Source organism: Delphinapterus leucas, chromosome 9, assembly GCF_059928025.1.
Source record: "Delphinapterus leucas isolate spDelLeu-1000000601 "Yukka" chromosome 9, BTC_Dleu_Yukka2, whole genome shotgun sequence".
Classification (NCBI taxonomy): domain Eukaryota; kingdom Metazoa; phylum Chordata; class Mammalia; order Artiodactyla; family Monodontidae; genus Delphinapterus; species Delphinapterus leucas.
Genome location: NC_143137.1, coordinates 85,153,889 through 85,177,704, shown reverse-complemented (window position 1 = coordinate 85,177,704; position 23,816 = coordinate 85,153,889). Strand labels below are relative to the sequence as shown.

Genomic DNA, 23,816 nt, shown 5'->3' with positions numbered 1-23,816 from the left:
CTGATAAAATAGGAGCTTGCTTTATTAGAAACAGTTTAAAGGAACAAATAAATTTGAAACATAAGCTTATTTAGCTCATCCTTTTATATCTAATGTCTACCAACTACTTTTTCTGAGTACACTTATGTGTTTCAGCCGTTTTGTTGTTTATTGATAAGGTGTGAGAACATGGATGTTATGATTATAGTATTCTTGAGAGTAAATTTTATCATTATAGCATATCAGCGAAGCTTGCTGACGAGCAGGTAGAAAGGGGATGAAAAGAAGCCAGTGTTCAAGGTTATTGGTAGTGTACTAAAGGTCACAGGTAGGTAATTCATGACAGGAGGAGCGAAGATGTTACTGTGCCAAAAAAGGAAAGTCATTCCCCAAAGACCAAAGGTTGAAAATAGCTAAGCTAATTACTGCTTTGTTTCTGTGTATGATAATGGAATTATATATATATATATTACTTCCCATATTAGATATGAAATCATATCCAGTATCTCTGGGCAACCTTTATTTTTCCTTTATTAACACTAAAAATATACTAAGGTTAGGAGTGGAAATTAATTCCAGTGATTTTGTGATTTTTAAAGATTTTAAAAAAATAATTTGCCATTAACAACGCATGCTGTTTTTTTTATCTGTTTGTGTGTGTGGTTTTTTCCGGCTCTGTATGAGTGCCTCTTTCTTCTGACTGTGTATGTGTCTCCATTTCTCTCTGTGTCACATTCTCTCTTTGGCTATCTGTGCATGTGTGTGTCTACTTGGTGTGTGTGTGTGTATGTGTGTGTTTGAGGTCCACTGTGCATATGTGTGTGGCTCTTTGTGGGGAGGGTCTCCCATCAACCTTATACTTTTATACTTTTTGAGGGTCCATATTACTTAGCAATTCTTTCCGTTATAGGTATTTACCAGGCTCCTTTAAAAAAAACACTATAGTTCTGATTTATTGGGCTCCGTTTGAAGAATTATGAATTTAGAGTAAATATGTACTTTAAATACCTTTTAGTATAAGAGAAAAACATTAGTATTCAAAATGATCTTATCTCCTTAAGTATTTAAAAATTTCCTACATATGTATCTGTTGCATTTCATGTATCATTCCAAGATATTAAATGAGTGAGAGATTGTATAAAACTTTTTTAAAAATTACCTAGTAAAGGCTAGTGCCTTGATTTGATTTAAATGTAAAGAATGCATTTTACCTGTACCCACTGAGGGGGGATCCCCAAGACTACCCCCAGGTTTGATGATTTGCTGGGAGGATTCACAAGACTCAGCATAAATTTGTACTCATGGCTGTGGTTTATTATAGTGGAGTATACAAAGTAAAATTAGTAAGGAGAAAAGGCACGTGTGGCAATTTCTGGAGGAAGCTAGGCACAAGCTTCCAAGAGTCCTCTCCTAGTGGAGTCACAAAGGATGCACTTAATTCTTCCAGCAGTGAATTGTGATAAAATATGTGAAATGTTGTCTACCAGGGAAGCTCATTAGAAACTCAATAGTCAGGGTGTCTACTGGGAGCTGGTCACATAGGCACCCCCTGTGTAGCATGTAGCAAAATTCCAGAAGGAAAACAGGTGTTCAACGTAAACCATATTGTTTGCACAAACAGTTCAGGTACAGTGAGCCACTCTTATCAGGGAATGGTAGTAACCTTCCCAAAATACAAGTTCTCAGATACCAGCCAGAGGCCACCCTTGCAAGCAGGCCTGAGGGTAGCAGTCTCAGATGTGTTATGTTTAACTCTTTTCTGCGCACTGTGCTCACTTTAGTATTTAATTACAGAGTAGTTTGTCATGGAAGTTTAATTACTTGACGCTCAATATAATAGTCTCTTGACTAATTTCTTATTAGTTTGTATTTTCCAGTTTCTATTATACTACTACTGTTTTCATCCATCCTTGTGACTAAGAAATAGACAAACTGTTATACCTATTTTATTTTAAAGTAACATGAGTGGATATTTACTATTTTAACTTTAAAATATGTGTTGTAAATATAATAGGATATTAAGCTTATATTTTCATTCAAATGAAATTCTGCTTATTTTGGCACACCATTTAATTTGTACAATTTTACATGTATTTCCAGTTTAGTTATTAATTATACCTAAGCCTGTTAAACTTTAAGTCCTGTTTTTTAATACACTACTGTCTTTTTTGCTTGACTCATTTGGATTTTACTTACATATATTGAATATAAACCTCTTTTAACTTTCATTTTGATTAACTCCCTGGTTTTTTTTTTGTTTTGTTTTGTTTTTTTTGCGGTACGCGGGCCTCTCACTGCTGTGGCCTCTCCCGTTGCGGAGCACAGGCTCCAGACGCGCAGGCTCAGCGGCCATGGCTCACGGGCCCCGCCGCTCCGCGGCATGTGGGATCTTCCCGAACCGCGGCACGAACCTGCGTCCCCTGTATCGGCAGGCGGACTCTCAACCACTGTGCCACCAGGGAAGCCCTTAACTTTTTATTATTAATTTTTTCCTAAGATTTTAACCTGAATCTGATGTTTTGATAGTTTATACCTGGGTAGCAAGTATGAATTTGTTAATATATTTTAAAACTACTTACATGTAGACTCGAGAAAATTAACACTGTATTAAGTGTTGCATTTTATGACTTTGCAAACCTGCATAATCAATAATGTTGACAGATTTTTAGTTTTGCTTTTCATAATGATACCAATTTGGTCTCCATTGCATACTTATGAATTTTTAGAAGAGATAGTTTATTATTAACATTAAACTTTGCTTTTTCAAGAATTGCTATGAACTTGAGAGAATATTTATGGTTGTTGTTTCAGGGTTAGGATTTAGTGATAGTATTCATATGGTGAAAAACTGACTGAATGGGAGACAAGGGAAAAAACCTATGAACTTCAGGTAGTCTGCTGGTGAGAGAAATCTTTGCATTCATGGAGTCATTAAATGTTCATCTGTAGCAGTGTACTAGATGCCAGGAGGGATTTGATGATTGGTAAAAAAAAGTGTTTCACTCTGAATTCATCAAAGTTATTTGTTTCACTCATACAGTATCCTGAAGGACGTTTATTATACAGGCATCCTATGAATGAAAAAATAATAACTTTATATGACCATATTCATAGATATAGAATATATAATAACATGAGTTTAGAGTGAAGTGATTTCAGTTCCAACTACAAAGATGAGGGAAAACAAAATGAAGAAGATGATGTAAGAGTAGTCTTTAAAGGATGGGTAAGAAAGAGTTCAGTAGTAAGTACTAGGCAGGGCAAGGATATTTTAGGGAAAGAAAATGCCTTTGCCAGTAGTAGAAAGATAAAGTAGGACTAGGTATGTTTCATAAGAAATTATAAGTAGTGCAGATTGGACCAGAGCATGGCGTACTTGAGGGCATTGACTCTGGATTCCAGACTGAAGAGGTTGTATTTGAGAACGCTTGAAAGCAGTTGAGTCAAGGGATGAACATGATCAAAGCAATATATAAAACGTATAGAATGATTAATATGGCTCCCGCATTAAGGATGAGAGATAGTCATGAGGCTTTTAGACCAAAAATTAAGGCAGTAGTATCATGGAAGTAAAAAATAATCAAGGATGAGTTGGGTAATTACAAAAAACATTGGAGAGATCAGGAAGAGTGATTTGAGAGAATATCATTGGATTTGATATATGAACATTCTGGGAAAGTAAATTTGAGTAGACTGGAAGCAGACCCAGAACTTAGGGGATAAGAATGGTCAGTTAATAAAGGGAAGGCACTGGGCATTGCAGTTTTTTATAAGAAGTTTGATGGTCAAAAGAAGAGGATAGAGAACTTTAAGCAAGGGTTTTGGAGTTGATGGGATGGACTTATTTTGGGGAAGTAGGCAGGACATCTCATTCACCAGAGACAGAAAAGGATAATAGAGATATGTGAGGATGGAAGAATTTGGCTAAAGAAGCAGGTTGAGAAAACTTAATTCATGACACGTTATCTATAAAAGTGAAATAACAGATGGAAACAGTGAATGCCTTCTTTCCTCAACTGTCATCTTAATGACTTTTTTCATATTATCTTAGGAAGCATAATATTTTCTCGTGAGGATGTTTACTCTTTTCTCTTTTCTTATCGTATAGAAATAAGTATACTGTGATAATGTTGTATTTATATATGTACACTTAAATTCTATAGCTGTATAGCCTCTGTGGATTAATCTTTTATTCTTTGGATTTCTGAATTACTGAGCCCAGGGTCTACTTGCCTTTGGTTACAGAAACTCATTAATATATAAACTTACTATGACCCATGTCTTTTTCTTTCTTTCTTTCCTTTTTTAAATTTCCCTCTTTACCAGTACATGGATATCACTTGTACTTAGGACATGATAAATGATTCCAATTTTGTCATCTCTTATGGTACCTTGTTAGGTCTTCACTGGAAACTTTGTAGACTCTAGTAGATCTAACATAGCCCATTTTGGATGAAAGAGTACTTTACCAAGGAGGACACATGGTAAAAAGCTAAGGAATTGCTATGTTTGTTGCTGATACACTATGCAAGTATTTTTCTCCTTTTATGATTTGTAAGTCTTGACACCTATATGCAATTTTTAAGAATTTAAAGTAAAAATGATATATATCGATGGAAAGCATCTGCAGGGCATTGTTCATATTGACTTTTGTTCATCTTTCCATTTCTGACTTTCTGTATTTAGAATTTGAAGATTATGGTTTCTAAAGCATTCGTTTCGTTACTTCAGTAAATACTGATTGAGCATCTGCTACATGTCAGAATGGTACCATGCACTCTAGGCATAACTTTTTCTTAAGCCTTCCTCTGTGTGTGTGTGCCTGTGTGTGTGGAGAGAGAGGGAAAGAACCTGACTAAATTATGATTATCAATACTGTGTAAAACAAGTCCCAAATATAAACTTCATTCTGAATGAATTTTGCTTATTTATTATAAAACAATTCCTAAAGCATGGTTTTTAAAGAAACTAAAATACAGAGTTTCAAAAAAAATGTTTCCCAACAGGTGGGAAGGAGAAACCAAAAACAAGTGTAGAAGACTTACAAATTAAGAAGGCAAAGAAGAAGAAGAAAAAGAAACACAAAGAGAATGAAAAACGGAAGCGTCCAAAAATGTATAGCAAATCTATTCAAACCATCTGCTCAGGATTGCTGTCTGATGTTGAAGATCAAGAAGCCAAAGGCATCCTAAATGATAACATAAAGGATTACAGTGGAAAGAATTTGGATACCAAGAACTATGATTCCAAAATTCCAGAGAACAGTGAGTTTCCATTTGTCTCATTAAAGGAGCCACGGGTTCAGAACAACCTCAAAAGGTTGGACACTTTGGAGTTCAAACAGCTCATTCATATTGAGCACCAGCCTAATGGAGGTGCATCAGTTATCCACGCCTACAGCAATGAACTCTCCCACCTGTCTCCTGTGGAGATGGAGAGGTTTGCAGAAGAGTTTGTGGGTCTGGTGTTCAGTGAAAACGAGAACTCTGCAGCTTTCTATGTAATGGGTATTGTTCATGGGGCAGCTACTTATTTACCTGATTTTTTAGACTACTTTTCATTTAATTTTCCCAATTCACCAGTGAAAATGGAGATATTGGGAAAGAAGGATATAGAGACAACAACTATGTCCAATTTTCATGCTCAGGTAAGAGGTTTTAGTTTTTTTATTTTAACTTTTAATTATATGTTTTAGGCAAGTTTCTGTTCTTTGTTCCTCATTTTGCTATACGTTTGAAATAAAGAGATAAGAATATAATGAAACCTCTTGGGAATATTAAGAATAAATTACTTTCTTGATGTGAACGCTAGAGGTTAAATTTCAGCTTCTATTTATCTGTGTTTTTTTTTTTTTTTTTTAAAGAAAATCAGTGAAATAATTAAGATTCTGTTGTCCTTTTTACCGTGGATTTATTTTGGAAGTGAAATGAATTTCGCTATGTATTTTTCCAGTCCATACAATAGTTCTCTTACTTGAACATCACTTAAAATTGTCTTCTTGCTTTATGCAGTAATGCTTTAATGCTTAGCATTGCATGCATCATGTGGAAGGTGCTGAATAAATGTTGGCTATTAAATATATTGTGATACAAAGGAATCATCAGTTAAATATGTGATTATGTGAGAAAATGAGCAGACCAGTGCATATATTGAGCTACTTTCTATTTCCTACCCTTCTCTGTGTTGTAGAATATAGATTATTTTAAAAGCAGAGACAGGGCTTCCCTGGTGGTGCAGTGGTTGAGAGTCCGCCTGCCGATGCAGGGGACACGGGTTCGTGCCCCGGTCCGGGAAGATCCCACATGCTGCGGAGCGGCTCGGCCCGTGAGCCATGGCCACTGAGCCTGCGCGTCCGGAGCTTGTGCTCCGCAACGGGAGAGGCCACAGCGGTGAGAGGCCCGCGTACCACAAAAAAAAAAAAAAAAAGCAGAGGCAGAATCCAGTCCACTGGCTCTTGGAAGTGAATGTAGGCCCATCTAAGTCTGGCGCATTGTTACTCAGAGCAGAGACTGCTTAGGTCAAAGATCAGCCAATTTTCACATTTATTTGTGCTAAACTTTCGGTATTGTAAGTAATAATTGACATTCTAGTTTGGAAAGAGGAAAAAAGTGAAGAAAGTTTCAAAGGGATCTTTTAGTGATCATCTATCCCGAACTTTCTCAACTTAAACAAACGTAGATAGGAGTAACTTAGGGTTTTAAGGTTACTCAGTGCCAGGTTACACAACAGTGCCAGGAATAGAACAGAATTTCCTTAAACTTCATCCAGGTCTCTTTTCCTTATTTTGAGTATATTTCTTTTTTTGATATGTGTTCAAGTTATAGTCTCCACCTTAAATGATAGTCTGGACATGCAATAACATCCACTCATACCAACCCCCCACCCCACAGTATGTTTGGTGTACATTGTGTAATATACTGAAGTCTAGAAAATATACTGGTATTTAAAATTTTAATGTGTGTGTGGGGGGTACTTATTGCCTATATAACATGTTTGAGAATTGGAATTTAAATATTTTTTAGAGCCGAAAGGGAGCTGTAGAGCATCTGTCACTAGCCCTGTCATTTTATAGAATTTCAGAATGGTTAATAATTTGTCTGAGATTACACCTGTGTTTAGTGGTAGAACTAGACTGTCATCTAGTGATAGTATCTACTATATTTATTGAATGCTGACTGCCAGGACTATTCTAAGCACTTTATATGTAATAACTCATTTACTCTTCATTACAATTTAATTTTAGCAATGAGGAAACAGTGAGAGAAGAAATAATTGCCCAAAGTCTTTTGGTATTAGATCATTCATTTGTTTTTCATTTATTATGTCTGCTAAGTGCTAGGTTTTATGGTAGGCCTCTTGACTTCCAATGTGATTTGTTTCCACTGTATCATAAACTTTCTGCTGCCATACTATGCAAGTTATTTCCATCATCTTTTAAACGTCACAATACTTACATTTGCTTTTCAGATAGCTTTTAAGGTTAGGAATTACTAATTTTTTATTAAATGATAATTTTCATCCTAATTTGTGCAGTATGTACAACATGAAAACCATGCTTCCTTTTATTAAATACAACGTGATGCTGGGACTTGTTAATCATGCCAGTGTGTGGCTAGGTTGTGGGTCTCAAGTCCTTGAAGTGCCACCTACCCTGGTTGCCATTACCTCTTAGGGTTCTTGGATAATACGTATGGCACAGAGAAAACTCTAGGCAGATGCATCCTCTTTGTTACCAGTTGTGGCTCTGGCCCCCTATCTATGTGATCTGCAAGGACTGCTTTTAAATAATTAATTAATTAGGCTGTGTTGGGTCTTCGCTGCTGCTCCCTAGTTGTGGTGAGCGGGGACTACTCTTTGTTGTGGTGCACGGGCTTTCTCATTGCGGTGGCTTCTTGTTGTGGAGCATGGGCTCTAGACGTGCGGGTTTCAGTCTTTGTGGCACACGGGCTCAGTAGTTGTGGCTCGCGGGCTCTAGAGCGCAGACTCAGTAGTTGTGGTGCATGGGCTTAGCTGCTCCGCGGCATGTGGGATCTTCCCGGACCAGGGCTCGAACCCTGTCCCCTGCATTGGCAGCTGGATTCTTAACCACTGTGCCACCAGGGAAGCCAAAGGACTGGTTTTAGTTCTGCAGCTTTAGATTTCATGGCAGGAAGCTGCCTGTGCACAGTCCATGTGCCTTTACCTCAGTATCCTCCAGATCCAGCCACTCCTATGGTATGAAGAGGAGTATCTAGCAAAAAGCTTTCCTGAACTGGTCATTTGATGTTTCCTCAAACTGGATTTTTACTTTGCTTGTTATTTTAAGAGCTTAGAAGACTGAGGAAGTTGTTTTCTGCAGACCAGTTTTGTTTGGTTGTTTGTTTAATTAAAACCAGAGCAGCGAAAAGAATTTGCCCTAAATTCTGTAGAAACTAAAAGAGGACAGTATAGGTAAGATGTAGGTGTTTCTATGATCTTTATAGTGATAATGCTTTTCTTTGTGATAATACTCTGTAGTTGTCACAGAAATTCATTTTTGCATTTGTTTAGCCTTTATCCTTGAAACATGTTAACTTGAGATTTTTTTGTGTGTGTATGGGTATATATATGTAAACACACATGCACGTGCACATGCACACACACAATACTGACAAAAGGATCAAGACATCCTGTTCTTTGATTTTGGAATTCTTTTTACTTGCATAATTCTATATTTCGTCTTCATCTATATCCCTGCCGATTGCCTGAAGAATCTGAAGACATGGTAGAATTATATATTGTCTTATAGGTCATGTCATTTTTCTGATGTTAGTGGTATAATATCAATCAAACTGTATGAAATAAAATTCTATTTGAGAATAGAAATGGATTTTTGTAGAAAGTTTGTAACCTATCTATATCAGTTATTTTGCTGCAAATCAAACCGAAACCCTCAAAACTAAGTGGCTTAAAGATTTTTCTCACAATCTGTTGGACTCTCTGGACAGTCTTTGTCAGCTCAGCTGGGGGCGGCATGGCCTCAACCATGTCTGATGGTTTGCTGGTCAGTTGGTCTTAGGAAACCTTGCTTATTTGTCTGGCGGTTTGGTGCAATGTCGATTGGGGCGATAATCACATTTTTCTCATCATTTAGCAGGTTAGCCTGGGCTTGTACACATGTTGATAGTTGCAGGGTAAATAGAGCAGAAAGAGGGGGCAAGCCTCTGCTTGTTTTGTGTTTGCTGATGTCCCATTGGCCAAAGGAAGTCATGAGGCCAAACCCAGATTCACTTCTTGATGATAGGAGTGACACAGTAACATTGCTCAGAAGTGAGCATACATGCTTGGGAAGAGTTTTTAGCCATTTGAACTCATCCACATCTGTCTTAGTTTTTCTACCATCTGTATTTTCTTCAAATACTCATTTGGACATTGATCGTTCTCCTGTGCCTTTGATGGTAGGGAAACAGAAAGGCAAGTAAGACAGGAGTTTTATCTGTCAAGAAACAATTGAGATTTCTGTCTTGCCATACAATATTTAATCAGCATGCACTCCAAACTCTGTAGTAAGAACTGTGAGAATATGAAAACTGGGGCAATTATCTTCTAATCACCCTTTTCCCTCCCGCAAACTCTAAATCTTATTTTTTATTTTAGCCTGGTTCTGAGTTGCTTGTAGCAAATAACTTATGTCAAGTGTTAACTCATAATTAAATGGCTAATATTTTAATAGTGAAACAGTTATTAAATCTGGTCGGATCTGTTAGCCTTGCCTCTCTGCAAAATGAGGGGAGAGAACTAACATTTACTGAATTCATGGGTCATTCACCATGCTAGGCCAGTAAACATGATTTGACATACCGTCTTTGACCACTGCCAGCCTTTGTACTGAATTTTCATTTTGACCAGTTGTGCTTGTCATGTCCTCCTTGAATGCTTTTGAACTGATCTGTTATGGCAGGTACCAGATGTTCTAATTGAGAGACTTTTTCCTTATTTTAGTTATAGTTACATGGATATTTTTGAAATGTTGATTATATGTTATTTCTTGTTATATGTTTTAATTTGAAAGGATATGCCAGATGTGATGGGGAATGGCTCCCCCTTGTGGCACACATATTTTTGTTAGATGTTCAGATTGCCTCAGTAGGAATGTGGTGAGCTGGTCTTGTTTTTTAAAATACGAGACTCCCTTCTTTCCTCTTGCCCTCCCCCCCAAAAAGCTCACCAGAATTGAACCAATAGCCTCTTCTGTCCTCACCCCCTCAATTTTTTGCTGTAATAACTGTCCTGTTTTTGTGTTTTCTTTGGATTAATGATGATACTAGCTAGAAGCATCTATAATATCTTCTATATTTATTATGGATAACTATACTGTATAAAGTATAAAGTATTTATAACGTATTCTGTGGAATTTTTACTATCTTGGGATGTTATAGGTACGCTAAAAGAAAACAAGTAAATAAGAAAAACAGGTTTTGAAGTCAAAATAGTTTGTCTAATACTGGGCCAAATAAGTTATGTTTGTTTACTGTGAGACTTCTCAGAACCTAGCCTTTAATAGTGTGTGGTGAACCTCTCAAACAGGAAGAGTTTTCCAAACTTACTGGACTATAGAATCCTCTCTTCAGGGACTGACATATCAGGGAATACATTTTGGGAAACAGCATTATTTCAAGTGAGTCATGCCTCATGGTTTTTTGAATTACATGTGTCCATATTCGCTTCCCTTGTTGCAGCAGTTTTTATAAGTAAAATAAGAGAAAGCAGTATTGAGACTTACAGATTTACTTTTGGCAATGTATTTCCTGTCATAAAGGCTACTTTTTTCTTTGTAGCAAGCCAAACTCAGAATCATAAGGTTGTGTTTTTGTTTTTTAAAGATTATTTACGTAAAGAAAAATGAATAGGGTTTAGTTTAAACGTGATGTAACAGTTATTTTCCCATTAACCAAAGCTTCTGAGATTTTGTTATTGACACTTACTGGCAGAGGGTTCAAGAAGTCTTTTATTTCCTGCTCTCCAGTCTCCCCCACCCCCCCTTTAAAACATTTATAGAGAATAAATGAAGGGAAATGTGAAAATACAGTCATGGTGGTGGTAGGGTTTTTGCTGGGTAGGGAGACTCCAGGGGAGGTTTAGATTAAAAATGTTACATCTGTCAACAGCTTTTGCAAATATATGAATAAGTATCATTTCTGTCTTTTATTGTGTTTTTTGAGAAGTATACCTAAATTGGGAGGAACAATACGTGTCCTCTTTGTAACTCTACATTTCCGTTTTAGGAAGCATATAGGGCATGTTTTAAAGCAGTGACATTTTTTTGGTATTTCCAATTTAATTTTTTAACTGCATCAGAAAACTGATAGTATGATGAATGTTTACTGAAGCAAATACAGTAATTTCATGTCAAGCGTCATCAGGATGTGAGATTTTCCAGATTAGTGGTTTTTCTAGATAATGGAAGCATACAGTTGTAAGGACCAAGATTTATCCTTTTCCTGAGCATATACAACATAACTTATCTCTTTTATTTTCAGTCTAGGCTTGTCATTATGATATTATAATATTGATGACCTAGGGGAGCTGCAGCTGTGCTTACCTCTTGCCCCTCCTTTCTCTTCTAAACTTGTGGTTTCTTATCCTTTATGATTTTAGATGTTAGTTAGAATTATGCCTAGTGTAGAAACATATATGTAAGAAGAGTATCCTTCTGTGAATCATGGCCTTTGTGACAGTAATTTTGACTATTTAGAGATTCTTTCAACTCTTATCTGTTTCCTTCTCCCATCCCACTGCTTTTGAGTTGTAATTGTTGGATAGATTATTTTTGGAGAATTGAGGCTTTTTTCCTTATTATAGATTTACTTTTATTCCATGTAATAGAGGAAACTGGATTATTTGCTATATAATATTGCCATATAATAGGTATCGCATAATAAAAGGTGTACTATTTACTTTTTTGTGAAAAGTGTGTGGATTATATTCTTATAATTTTTTTTACCAACTTAAGATGTATCTATATGGTTCATCAAGAAGTATATACTTTTTGAATTTGAATACATTGTTATGTGTAGTTTTCCATTTTTGAAACATTAAATTAATGGTTCAAACTGATTTAGTATATGTTTCAGGTATTGGGTTATTAATCTAGAAAGTTGTATTAAATGGTATGTAATTAAAAGTTACATTACAGTGTGTTTGTTTATTTTAATTCGGGGATAGTTGATTTATAATATATTAGTTTTAGGTGACAAGGTCAGGATTTTTATAGATTATACTCCATATAAAGTTGTTAAAAAATATTGGCTATATTCCCTGTGCTGTACATTATATCCTTGTACCTTATTTATTTTATACATAGTAGTTTGTACTTCTTAACTCCCTGCCCCTGTCTTGCTCCTCCCTCCTCCCCCATTCCCCCTCCCCCTCCGTACAGGTAACCACTAGTTTTTTTCTATATCTGTGAGTCTGTTTCTCTTTTGTTATATTCATTCATTTTACTTTTTAGATTCCATATATAAGTAATAATACACAGTATTAATCTTTCTTTGTCTGACTTATTTCACTTAGCATAATATTCTCCAGGTCCATCCATGTTGTTGCAAATAGCAAAATTTCATTCTTTTTTATGGCTAAATAGTATTCCATTGTATGTATATACCACATCTTTTTTTTTTTTTTAAACTCATCCTGTGAATCTGTTGTCTTCTGCTTTTACATAATATTCATTAATTGTTTAATCTCCTCAATATGTGAATTTATGGCCATTTTTCTAATCCCTAATGATTACTTGTATAGTATAGGTCCTTTTTTATTTTGTTCAGTCCTGGTCCTGTTTTTTTTTTTAATTTTATTTATTTACTTTTGGCTGTGTTGGGTCTTCATTTCTGCATGAGGGCTTTCTCCAGTGTGGCAAGTGGGGGCCACTCTTCATCGCGGTGCATGGGCCTCTCACTATCATGGCCTCTCTTGTTGTGGAGCATAGGCTCCAGACACGCAGGCTCAGTAGTTGTGGCTCATGGGCCCAGTTGCTCCGCGGCACATGGGATCTTCCCAGACCAGGGCTCGAACCCATGTCCCCTGCATTGGCAGGCAGACTCTCAACCGCTGCGCCACCAGGGAAGCCCTGTACCACATCTTTGTTATCCATTCATCTGTTGTTGGACACTTGGATTGCTTTTATATCTTGGCCATTGTAAATAATGCTGCTATGAACATTGGGGTGCATATATCTTTTTGAATTAGTGTTTTCATTTTCTTCAGATATATACCTAGGAGTGAAATTGCTGGATCGTATGGTAGTTCTGTTTTTAGTTTTTTTGTTGTTTGTTTTTTTTTGTTGTTGTTGTTTTTTGCGGTACGCGGGCCTCTCACCGCTGCGGCCTCTCCCGCTGAGGAGCACAGGCTCCGGACGCGCAGGCCCAGCGGCCATGGCTCACGGGTCCAGCGGCTCCGCGGCACATGGGATCCTCCCAGACTGGGGAACGAACCCGTGTCCCCTGCATCGGCAGGCAGACTCCCAACCGCTGCGCCACCTGGGAAGCCCTGTTTTTAGTTTTTTGAGGAAACTCCATACTGTTCTCCATAGCGGCTGTACCAATTTACATTCCCATCAACAGTGTACAGGGGTTCCCTTCACATCCTTTCCAACATTTGTTATTTTTGATCTTTTTGATGATAGCCATTTTAACGGGTGTGAGGTGATATTTCATTGTGGTTTTGATTTGCATTTCCCTGATGATTAGTGATGTTGAGCATCTTTTCATGTGCCTGTTGGCCATCTGTATGTCTTCTTTGGAAAAGTGTCTATTCAGGTCTGCCTGTTTTTTAATTGAGTTATACTGTATTTTAAAATTCAGATTACTTTCACAAGCTAAGATTTTGATTAATTTAATTTTTTTTTTTTTTTTTTTTTTTTGCGGTACGCGGGCCTCTCACTGCTGTGGCCTCTCCCGTTGTGGAGCACAGGCTCCGGACGCACAGGCCCAGCAGCCACGGCCCACGGGCCCAGCTGCTCCGCGGCACGTGGGATCCTCCCGGACCGGGGCACGAACCCGTGTCCCCTGCATCGGCAGGCGGACCCTCAACCACTGCGCCACCAGGGAAGCCCTAATTTAATTTTTAAAATTTAGTTTTAAATTTATTTATATCCATCCTATTGAGTCATCAGATTCTTATCTTTAATATTTGAACAATGAATGTCTTAGAAGAAAATTGCTGTTTTGTTTTAAACCTGATAGCTAAGTATATGTAATTTATATAGAGACCATACTTAGTGGAATATATCTGTGTTGTGGGTTTTTTGTTTTTTTTTTTCCTGCACTGCGTGGCTTGCGAGATCTTAGTTTCCCGGCCAGGGATTGAACCCGGGCCCTTGCCAGTGAAAGAGCGTGGAGTCCTAATCACTGGACCGCCAGGGAATTCCCTATCTGTGGTTTTAATAGTGGACAAACAGAATGTACTTTACAGTTGTAGCACATTTTGGTGAAAAGGGGAGAGAATTGTGCTTTTATTTTATTATAGCAAATTATGTGTTTAAGTGAATTTACATATAGTATATATGTATTTTGCCATGAGGTGACCAGAACTATGAAGATTCAAATACCATATTTAAGGTTATAATCCGACAAATAGAGTCTGTATTACTTTACTCTTTAAAATTCAGTTTCTCCCAAATATCCTTTGAAATATTTATGAATTTTAATAGGGTATACTTTAAAAAAAATCATCAAAAGATATAGCCTCCTTTTAGGTAGCCTCAAAATAGACATAGGAGAGGAGGAAAAGTCAAATTTGTTTTAATTTAGTCTATTGTGTTAAAATTTATAATATTTAGACGTGTTTTATTTTATTTTACTTGTAAACGAAGAACAACATTTGTAAACTTGGAAATTAATGTAAAGGAGTAATTTGAATGAAATGATATGGCTAGGTCAGTAATGTTCTCTTCAATCAGTGAAATGATCATTCCAACCTAAAACAGCAACATCTGGTTAAATCAAAGTTAGTTAAGTACTTAAGTTATAAGTCATTTGTCTTTAATATTACCACCCAAGAAGCTTTACTTATTTTTTCTGTTACTAAATGATACATGTTTTTACTTAACATTTAAACACAGAAATTTTACTCTAAGAGGGCTGAATGTTAAACTTGTTAATAACTAGTTCTGGTTTTTTTTTTTTTAATATTTATTTATTTGGTTGTGTCGGGTCTTAGCTGTGGCACGCAGGCTCCTTTAGTTGCGGCTTGAGGGCTCCTTAGTTGCGGTTCGCCTCCTCCTTAGTTGCAGCAGGCGGGCTCCTTAGTTGTGGCATGCAAACTCTTAGTTGTGGCATGCATGTGGGATCTAGTTCCCTGACCAGGGATCGAACCCAGGCCCCCTGCATTGGGAGCGAGCAATCTTAACCACTGCGCCACCAGGGAAGTCCTACTAGTTCTGTTTTTTTGATTATTAATTGTATTTATCCCTTCTCTATAGTTAAATACTGTTATAGTAGGGTTTTTGTTTGTTTTTTTTTAGAATGGAAGCAGTTATTTGAATTGCATGGCAACCACTATGTAGAACTCCAAAATCTATTTCAGTTATTTGAGAAATGAGTTATTTCATGTTTTTGCCTATTAAATAAACTGTTATAATTTCAGACTTTACATTTCCTCAGAGTAGATTGTCTCTGACTCTTAAATCCTAACATTCATATTAAAGAGCATTCTTTCTTTATTGATGTATCTTTTGTATGCATGTATTTAGTTCTTGCACATACTCCCTTGGAAAAAAAGAGTCCAGTAGACCATATATGTGTTTGCCTTTTGCTTTAAAAGTATGTTTAAAGTACCCATTTCTTTGCGAGAGCTCATAAATTCAGTTGTGCTTAGTACTTTGGAAGGATTCCCTCCCTGAACATTCCTCCCTGCCCTAATTATTTAGTTGATAATTGAGTCACTGTCCAAATTATTCAGCTGATCCTTGTTGATGTTGATAATTGAGTCACTGCCCAAATTATTTAGTTGATGTAGTAGAATGAACCAGCTGGATGGCAAAGACTTTCTTGATTCTGGCTTTGTTAGAACTAGTTAACGATTTAGATGAGTCATCTAAGTTTAAACAAGACAGAGAAGATTGAGGCACAGAAAATTTACTTATTTGTGTGAAGTGGAAATATTACCTAATGTGATTTGTAAGTCAAATGAATATTTCAAAGCACTTGTAAATTTGTGTTTTACAATAGAAGGTGTTTGATTTCATTGAATGGTCTTCTCTCAAAAACACATATGACCATTTGCAGATCCAAAACTGAAGCCACAAGCTCAGAGTCACGCAACAGAATTGATATCAGTTCTTATAAATTTGCTAAATTTCAACTTGATATTTTTAGCTTTGTTAGACTGCATTACAGAAGTGCATAGTGATGACTAATTTTCCTGTTGTAGTACTCTTAGTATATCTAAACATCTGAAGCCTAAATATTGTTGTAGAGTCAGATTTTAACTTTTAGCTCTCTCAGTACTGGAGATGCTAGGAACTTTTGGGAGAGAAGAAAAAGGTCAGATCATGAGTACAAAATGGGGACACAGACCCCAACTTTTTTTTGTAACTTGGGTATTGGAGCAAGGTTTTATGGTTCTGAGAAGTGAATTTGTGATAGTGCATGAAAACTTAACCTTGTAATTCTGGTAAATTTATTAAGGAATTAATGTATCATTGTTATGCTGTTTTGCTTATTATGCTAAAAAATAAAATTCTCAAATGTTCTGTTACGATAGAACTTTTATTGTCATGTTTTTGTTGTGGGTGGGGGCTTAAATACATTGATACAGAATACTATCTATATCAGCTGCAATTGTGGGAATTCACCTTGTGATATGAAAATATTTTAGAGTCTGTGTCCCTGATGTGATGAAAGCTCATCCATCTGGGTTTGCCTGGTACGGGACTTTCCATTTTAAAACTGGAATAGACCCAGGCAAACTGAGACAATGTAATTTCCCTACAGTTAGTGGCCATAAAGGCTGATCCAGAGAAAAAAATAATTAGGATTTTGCTTGAAGTTTGTTTATGAAAAGAAGTTGTTTTGCTTTAAAAATACTCTTGTTTACTACTGTTAGTATATGAGGTTTCTTTGCAAGATTTAAATGTGTTTTTGAAAACTTAGGTACCAGTGATCCTTGAGGTATATATAGGTTGTTTTATTTTGGTTGATATTCAAATGATACCCATTTGCTCACACTGTACAATTACTGTTTTCTTTAGCAATCCGAGGTAAATCTTTCCGGTTAAGGAAACTCAAACTCAAGGAATTTAAGTGATTTCTGGAGGTCACATAGCTGGTAGATAGCAAAGGTAGACAGATTTGGGACCTAGGACTTTTGGTTCTCAAGCTCTAGTAGATTTTCATCAGAAAAATGTAAACTGGATCCTAGTTAACATGCTAAGATCATTCCTGGTGGCCTTTTGGACATACAAACTACTGGTGATGGTTAAATGCAACGTTTTCAGAGGGTCTACTTTTGAAAATTCTGACAAAAAGATATGAACCATTTAGGAAAATATAGGTACAGGAACTTCTGAATATAATTTCAGTGGCACTGTAGATCAAATAATAAACTGCTCTGTTATAAGGAGAAATTATAGTTAGTTGTCTGGAATTACGCTGTTTATCTCAACTGTATTTTCATAAGCAGTGTGTAGGAATAGCTAGAGAAGGTGAAATAGCTTGATTTTGTGCCGATCTTTTCTTTTTTCTTTTTTTTTAAGTGCCTTATTTTTTTTTACTGTTTGTGAAAGGCTTTTTTTTGTTGTTTTGCTTGCCACACATTATGTTCTAATATTTTCAGACAACATAATTTAGTGTTATCCAGTGATAACAGGCATTATCTTATGTTTAACTTAATTAACTCCATATCCTTCAGGTAAAAAGAACGTATTCTCACGGTACTTATAGAGCTGGCCCAATGCGACAGATCAGCTTGGTGGGAGCAGTAGATGAAGAAGTGGGAGATTACTTCCCTGAGTTCCTTGACATGTTGGAAGATTCACCATTTTTAAAAGTAAGAGAAAACAATATCAAGCAATCTAAGTTGTGGGAGTTACTTTCATGCTATTAGTGATAACAGATCATGGCTGTTTCAGAATTATAAAAACTTTGATTTCATTTCAATTATAAGGAAGGAAAGGAAGAGATGACAAAGTAGAAGTAATTCTTGTGTAGTGTTGTGTGTGTGACTTCTCAGGTACTAATTTTAATGGCAAAGCTAAGTGGTGGAACAGAAAATAACACTTGCCTGTAGCTGCCACTTTAGGAAAATAAATTCCATCCGTTTATCAGCTTTTTATAAACTGAGTGCCAGAGGATTTAAGAGGTACAGGAAGGATGTCTACTAAATTAAAGCGTTCAGGACAAGGGAATGGCAGTTTGGGTTTGTGGAAAACTGGCCTGGGAAGTTGTATAACTATTTCAATCTTGCGAGATCCTACCTGGGTTGGGCAAGCCGTTTAAACTTTCTAGGCTTCAGTTTCCTCATCCATAAAATAAGGTATTTAAACTATGCAGCTTTAAGGCCCCTTTAAATGATTTTTAGCCAGATTCTGTTCTGGTTTTTTTTTTCCCCCAACAGTCTCTGCATTCCAGAAAATATTTCTTCTTATGGGTGGCTGGGGCTATCTTATTGAGAGAAAAATCTCTGATCTGTGTAGTTAGGTCAGTTATTTAATCAGTAATTCAAAGCTAAAAATGTGACAAGATCAGTTTGTCTCTAGTATTTGCCACATAATCTGTTAAACATCTCTTCTTTTTTCACTTCTGCATACTTAATTTTCTAGTCTATATGTGTATATATATCTTTTCTTCCTTTTCTTTTTCACCCTACTCCATTCCCCTTTTATTTCCTTTTTTGTTCCTTTTAAACCTTTGGTTCCTTGTCTGTTTCACCCAACTAGTGACATGGAATTTGGTTGCACTTATTTTGAGTGCTATTTTAAAAACACCATCATTTAAATATTTATGTTTCAGATTTTAATTTTAAAAGCAAATGAGCTAAATGCATTCTTTCTGGAGAAATTTAATTTGACAAGCTCCCCTTTTTGGAAAGGGGGTATGGTTTTTAAAAAAATACTCATTTTGTCACCATTCCATGGATAGTGGCCCTTGGTCATTTCTCTTTTCTTTTCAAAGATGTTAATTCCTGCTTTTAGACCAGCAACCTTTTCAAGAAACTACTACACAGAAATAAATTTTGATTTTGGTTTAGTTTTCCTTTTTGTTTTGTTAGGTTTTGATTATAACTAATCAGAGGTATATCTCCCCTCCCCCCCCCTTTTTTTTTTTTTGCGGTATGCGGGCCTCTCACTGTTGTGGCCTTGAACCCATGTCCCCTGCATCGGCAGGCGGACTCTCAACCACTGTGCCACCAGGGAAGGCCCACCCCCTTTTTTTTTGAGGTATCCATTTTTTAAACTCAGTTGTTCATTTTTATAGATTCTCATGGAAGACACTTATTTTGCCAACTAATTAACATCATATGACCCATATATTTGGGAGAAGGAAGAATAATAAATGATAAATACAGTGAATCATACCTCTGGCAGGGTTGGGGAAGTGGGGGAAACCATCCAAGAATAATTACTCTCTTGTTATGTTTGAAATAGAATATTATGAAGGAAAATTTATGAATATATATGAATATATTTAAAATAGGTATGTATTTCAAATGTATATATGAAATTTTGTCAAGAGGACAATAGTCTTTAATGTATATTTGAAGATACATTTTAAAAATAATTAATTTCTCTGTAATTATTTGCCTCTAGTGTACACTGCCATGGGGGACACTATCTAGTCTAAAATTAGAGAGTCGAAAAGATAGTGATGATGGTCCCATCATGTGGGTACGCCCGGGAGAACAAATGATCCCTGTGGCTGATATGCCAAAGTCACCTTTCAAAAGGAAAAGGTATGTTGGATATAAATGTTTTTTGCTGGGGATGGGTATTTGTACATTGGTATGTGTATATTGTTGAAATTTGGAGGAAGAAGGAAGGGAAAATTTAGAGTGTAATTGAAATGTAAGTTCAAAAATGGTTACACATGCTGATATAATTTCTTATAAGTATCAAATATAAATAAAACATGAAAAAGGTAGGCAGATGACAATAAATTGTAACTAGGAATGGAAAAAATATCATTCACAACAGAGACATAAACTGTTTTGGAATAAATTTAATGAATATTCAGAAATAAATTTAAATATTCATTTTAAGAAAACTGAAACATCTTATGAAAGATATAGAATAAGATCTAAACAAATGTTTAGATCTGTGTTCTGGATTGGACAAAAATGATAGTCCTTTGGAATTTTTAGCATTACAAATGGACTCACACTTCCAGCACTGGATAAAATAATTTTAAAGTTCATAAGGAAGAATAAGTAAAGTCAGTCTAGAAAGCTGTGAAAAAGAAGGTAAGTATGAGGGGGACCTTGTCTTACTCAATATTAAAAAGTACTATGAAGCTCAAAAAGATCATTGGAATAGGATAGAGTACACAAACAGATCAAAGTATATTGGGAACTTAATAATGAGTTAAGTGGGAAAAGAAAAATTTATTTAATGAATAATGCTGGCATAAATGAGAGTCCATTTGGAGGAAAACAAAGCCATAACCCCAGTGTTATATAAGAAGTAAGGGATTTGGACATAATAAGTAAAAAATAAAAATATTAGAATAAAATGCTTAAGCTTAGGAGAGATCTTCCTAAGCAAATATTAAAAGATACAATGATAATACTATTTGTGAGAGAAAAGACATCAACAACAAAGTTCAAAACTATGATAGACTGGCATTTGTAACATGTGACAGACCAAAGTTAATATACAAAGAGCATTTCTAAATTGAGAAGAAAAATGTAGAACAACCCAATAGAAAAATAGGCCCCAGGTAGTCGATTGTATATTAAATATATATTAAAAGAATTATGAGATATTATTTTTACCTGTTACATTGGCAAAAATTATTAACAGAGCGAGTATATTACAGGCTGGTAGGTACCTGAGGAAACAGGGTAATATATATTATTGGTCTATGGGTGAGCTTCTGTAATCATTTTTTAGAAGTAATCTAAAATAGCTCATAAAGTTTAACATATGTATACTCCTTGAACCAGGACCCCTACTTTTGGGAATTTGTCCCAAGAAATAAAAGCACTAAAGGTAAATGTATAAGAATGTTAATTGCAGCATTTATTATATTGAGATAAATTTTTAAAATGGTCTGAATGTCCATTAACAGGAGAACGGTTGAAGAATGTGGTGAAATAGTTAATTTCATAATATGAAATTTTGTCTGTTGAGCTGGATATCCATGGTACTTGAAAAGAGCAAAATGTAGAGTATATGTCCAGTATGATTCTATTTTTATGAAAAGAAATTAAAAAAACATGTATAAGAGTATATTTATGTAAGCACAGAGAAAAGTGTAGAAGAATGTACACTAGCGTAACATTGATGGGAATGGAGTGGGTGATCCTGGGGGAGATAATCCTTTTTTTAGATGTCTAAAGATGGTCTCACTGGTTATAAATTTAAGAAGAAAAAACAGAACAGGGAGAAATGGTCATAGAGTAAAATGTAGGTTATATGAGAGCAGGGACAATGTTGTGCTTGTTACTAATGTGTCTCTAGCACCTAAACAGAGTGTCTGTTTAATAAATAAATTTTGGTTCAATGAAATTTTTACTAGTTAAATTTTAAGCTGGTAGTAAATGGTAAACTTGGTGTGTATCTCAGTGATTCTTAATTTGGATTTACAAATCATTTTAAGAATCTGAAAGACTCTCCCTAGAATAATGCAGATATATACAAACTTTTACATGTAATTTAAGGGAGTTCACCAGCCCCTTGAGGAACTTGTAATCCTCAGGGATTACAATCCATGGTATATATGGTCATTTCACATCACGTTATAGTCTGACCAACTAATGACAACAGTGCCCTAGGCACTGTGCCAAATGCTTTAATAAGGTCTTAATTCATTAGAATGTGGTATAATGAGGCGAGACTTGGTTTGAAAGCCTGTTAGCTTTCCACAGAAAGCAACATCATCATCTAGCTTTCTAATACCTGTAAAACATTAATCACAAACAGCAAAAAAGTATGTTAAAGCATTGTGTGTGTGTCTGTGTGAAAGTTTATATAAAACTGTAAGACAAGAGTGCACAAAGAGTAGTAAAGTAGTAGAGTTTGAGGGTGGGAAGTTAGAGAACCAAAAAGGAAGAGTGACCCTAGGGGTAGACTAGGATGAGACGAAAAAATAATGGGGGCAATCCTGATTTGTCTCTGGAAGCAACAGAAAAATCATACAGGGAGATAAATAAGATGATGACTCCCAAAATAAATTCTTCTCACCCAGTTCCCCTTCTGCAGCAAAATTGGAGAGGGTTTCTGCAGTGAGTGAGGCCAAGTAGGCAGCAGCTTCTGTATGCATATGGATTCTAGAAGGTGAGCAGTGGAGGAGAGGCCCAGTGGGAGATGTCTGTCCTCCAGGGTGGAGCTAAAGTGTTTTTTTCCCCTTACCTCCAATAAACCGTGCATGTTTTATGGAAGCACTTATTGCCTAGTGTTTTCTTGCTGTTTATTTTTTGGTCTATCTCTCACTAGAATATAAACTCCTACGAGAGTAAGGAACTTGTCTGTCTTATTCACTACTGTCTTGTTCAGTAGCTCCAGTGCTTAGATAGTGCCTGACACAGAGTAGGTGTTCTGTAACTATTAATGCGTTTAAAAAGTTAAACCTGTCAATACATCAGTACAAATGTTTGAAGGCAATTAAGCCTTAATATGCATAAGCCTGCCTCTCTCTGTCTCTTTATATATATAATTTTGTTTCAACAGAACTACCAATGAGATAAAAAACCTGCAGTACCTACCTCGAACTAGTGAGCCTCGTGAGATGCTCTTTGAAGACAGAACAAGAGCTCATGCAGATCATATAGGACAAGGTTTTGAACGACAGACTACAGCTGCTGTTGGAGTGTTGAAGGCTGTGCACTGTGGAGAGTGGTATATATTAACTACTGCTATTTAATGGCTTCTAAAATTTTTCTTGGGAAGTTTTTCAGTAATTCTTCTTACTGTGGGGGAAAAAGTTTCATTTTCCCCTGTATTTGGATATCCTAGTTGTATAATTGTACTAAAGAAGATTTTCATTTGCTAGAATCTAGATTTTATCTTTTGGGCTTGACTGAAGTAGTTTCATTTCCTACGTGACTAGAGTTGAAAACAGTTGTCTTACCTAAGGTAATGGAAAACCTAAGGTTCACTTGGTGCTTATTGTATGCCCATTTACAAATGTTCAGTTAATTTTCTCTACTTTTAGGCCCGTATTTATTGCACAAAAGGGAGACTGAGGCTCTGGACTATCAAGTAGTGTTGTCATAGTCATATAGTTAACAAGTGGTAGAGCTGAGTCTGATTTCAGAACCGACTCCAGATTCTTGTGTTTTTTCTTGATGCTGTTTTAACTTGCTATCTTTCTAAGGTTTGGTATCTACTAAGTGTTTGTTTACCTTACTATATTAATTTTTTCTGGCTTTGCTTGTTTCACTGACTCTTTTGATAGATTAGAAAAATGGATAATTTTCTTAATGAAAATGGATAATATACTTAGAGGTGGTCATCCCATATGTTAAAAAAATTTCCATTTATTAAATTGATAAAACCCATAGAGCAAAGCTATATTTATACTGTAAGATAACTTTGCTCAATTAGGTTTTGTTTTCAAGTTGAGTATTGTTTGGGTATGAAACTTAAGATGGAATATGCTGTTTTGCTTATTAAATCAGTTGAATTAGATACTAAGTATGTAAGAAAATTTTCTAAGTAAAAA

At 35.9% G+C, this 23,816-nt stretch overlaps 1 protein-coding gene across 1 annotated transcript in view; it reads left to right on the top strand.

Moving 5' to 3' along the window:
• Nucleotides 1–23,816, top strand: part of RSBN1L (round spermatid basic protein 1 like) — a 65,697-nt gene that overhangs the window by 33,874 nt on the left and 8,007 nt on the right. Inside the window, exons 3-6 of the mRNA XM_022554358.2 lie at nt 4,986–5,626; nt 17,848–17,985; nt 19,745–19,887; nt 22,823–22,990. Of these exons, the coding sequence (XP_022410066.1) occupies nt 4,986–5,626; nt 17,848–17,985; nt 19,745–19,887; nt 22,823–22,990 (1,090 nt within the window). The remainder of the gene's footprint in view (nt 1–4,985; nt 5,627–17,847; nt 17,986–19,744; nt 19,888–22,822; nt 22,991–23,816) is intronic.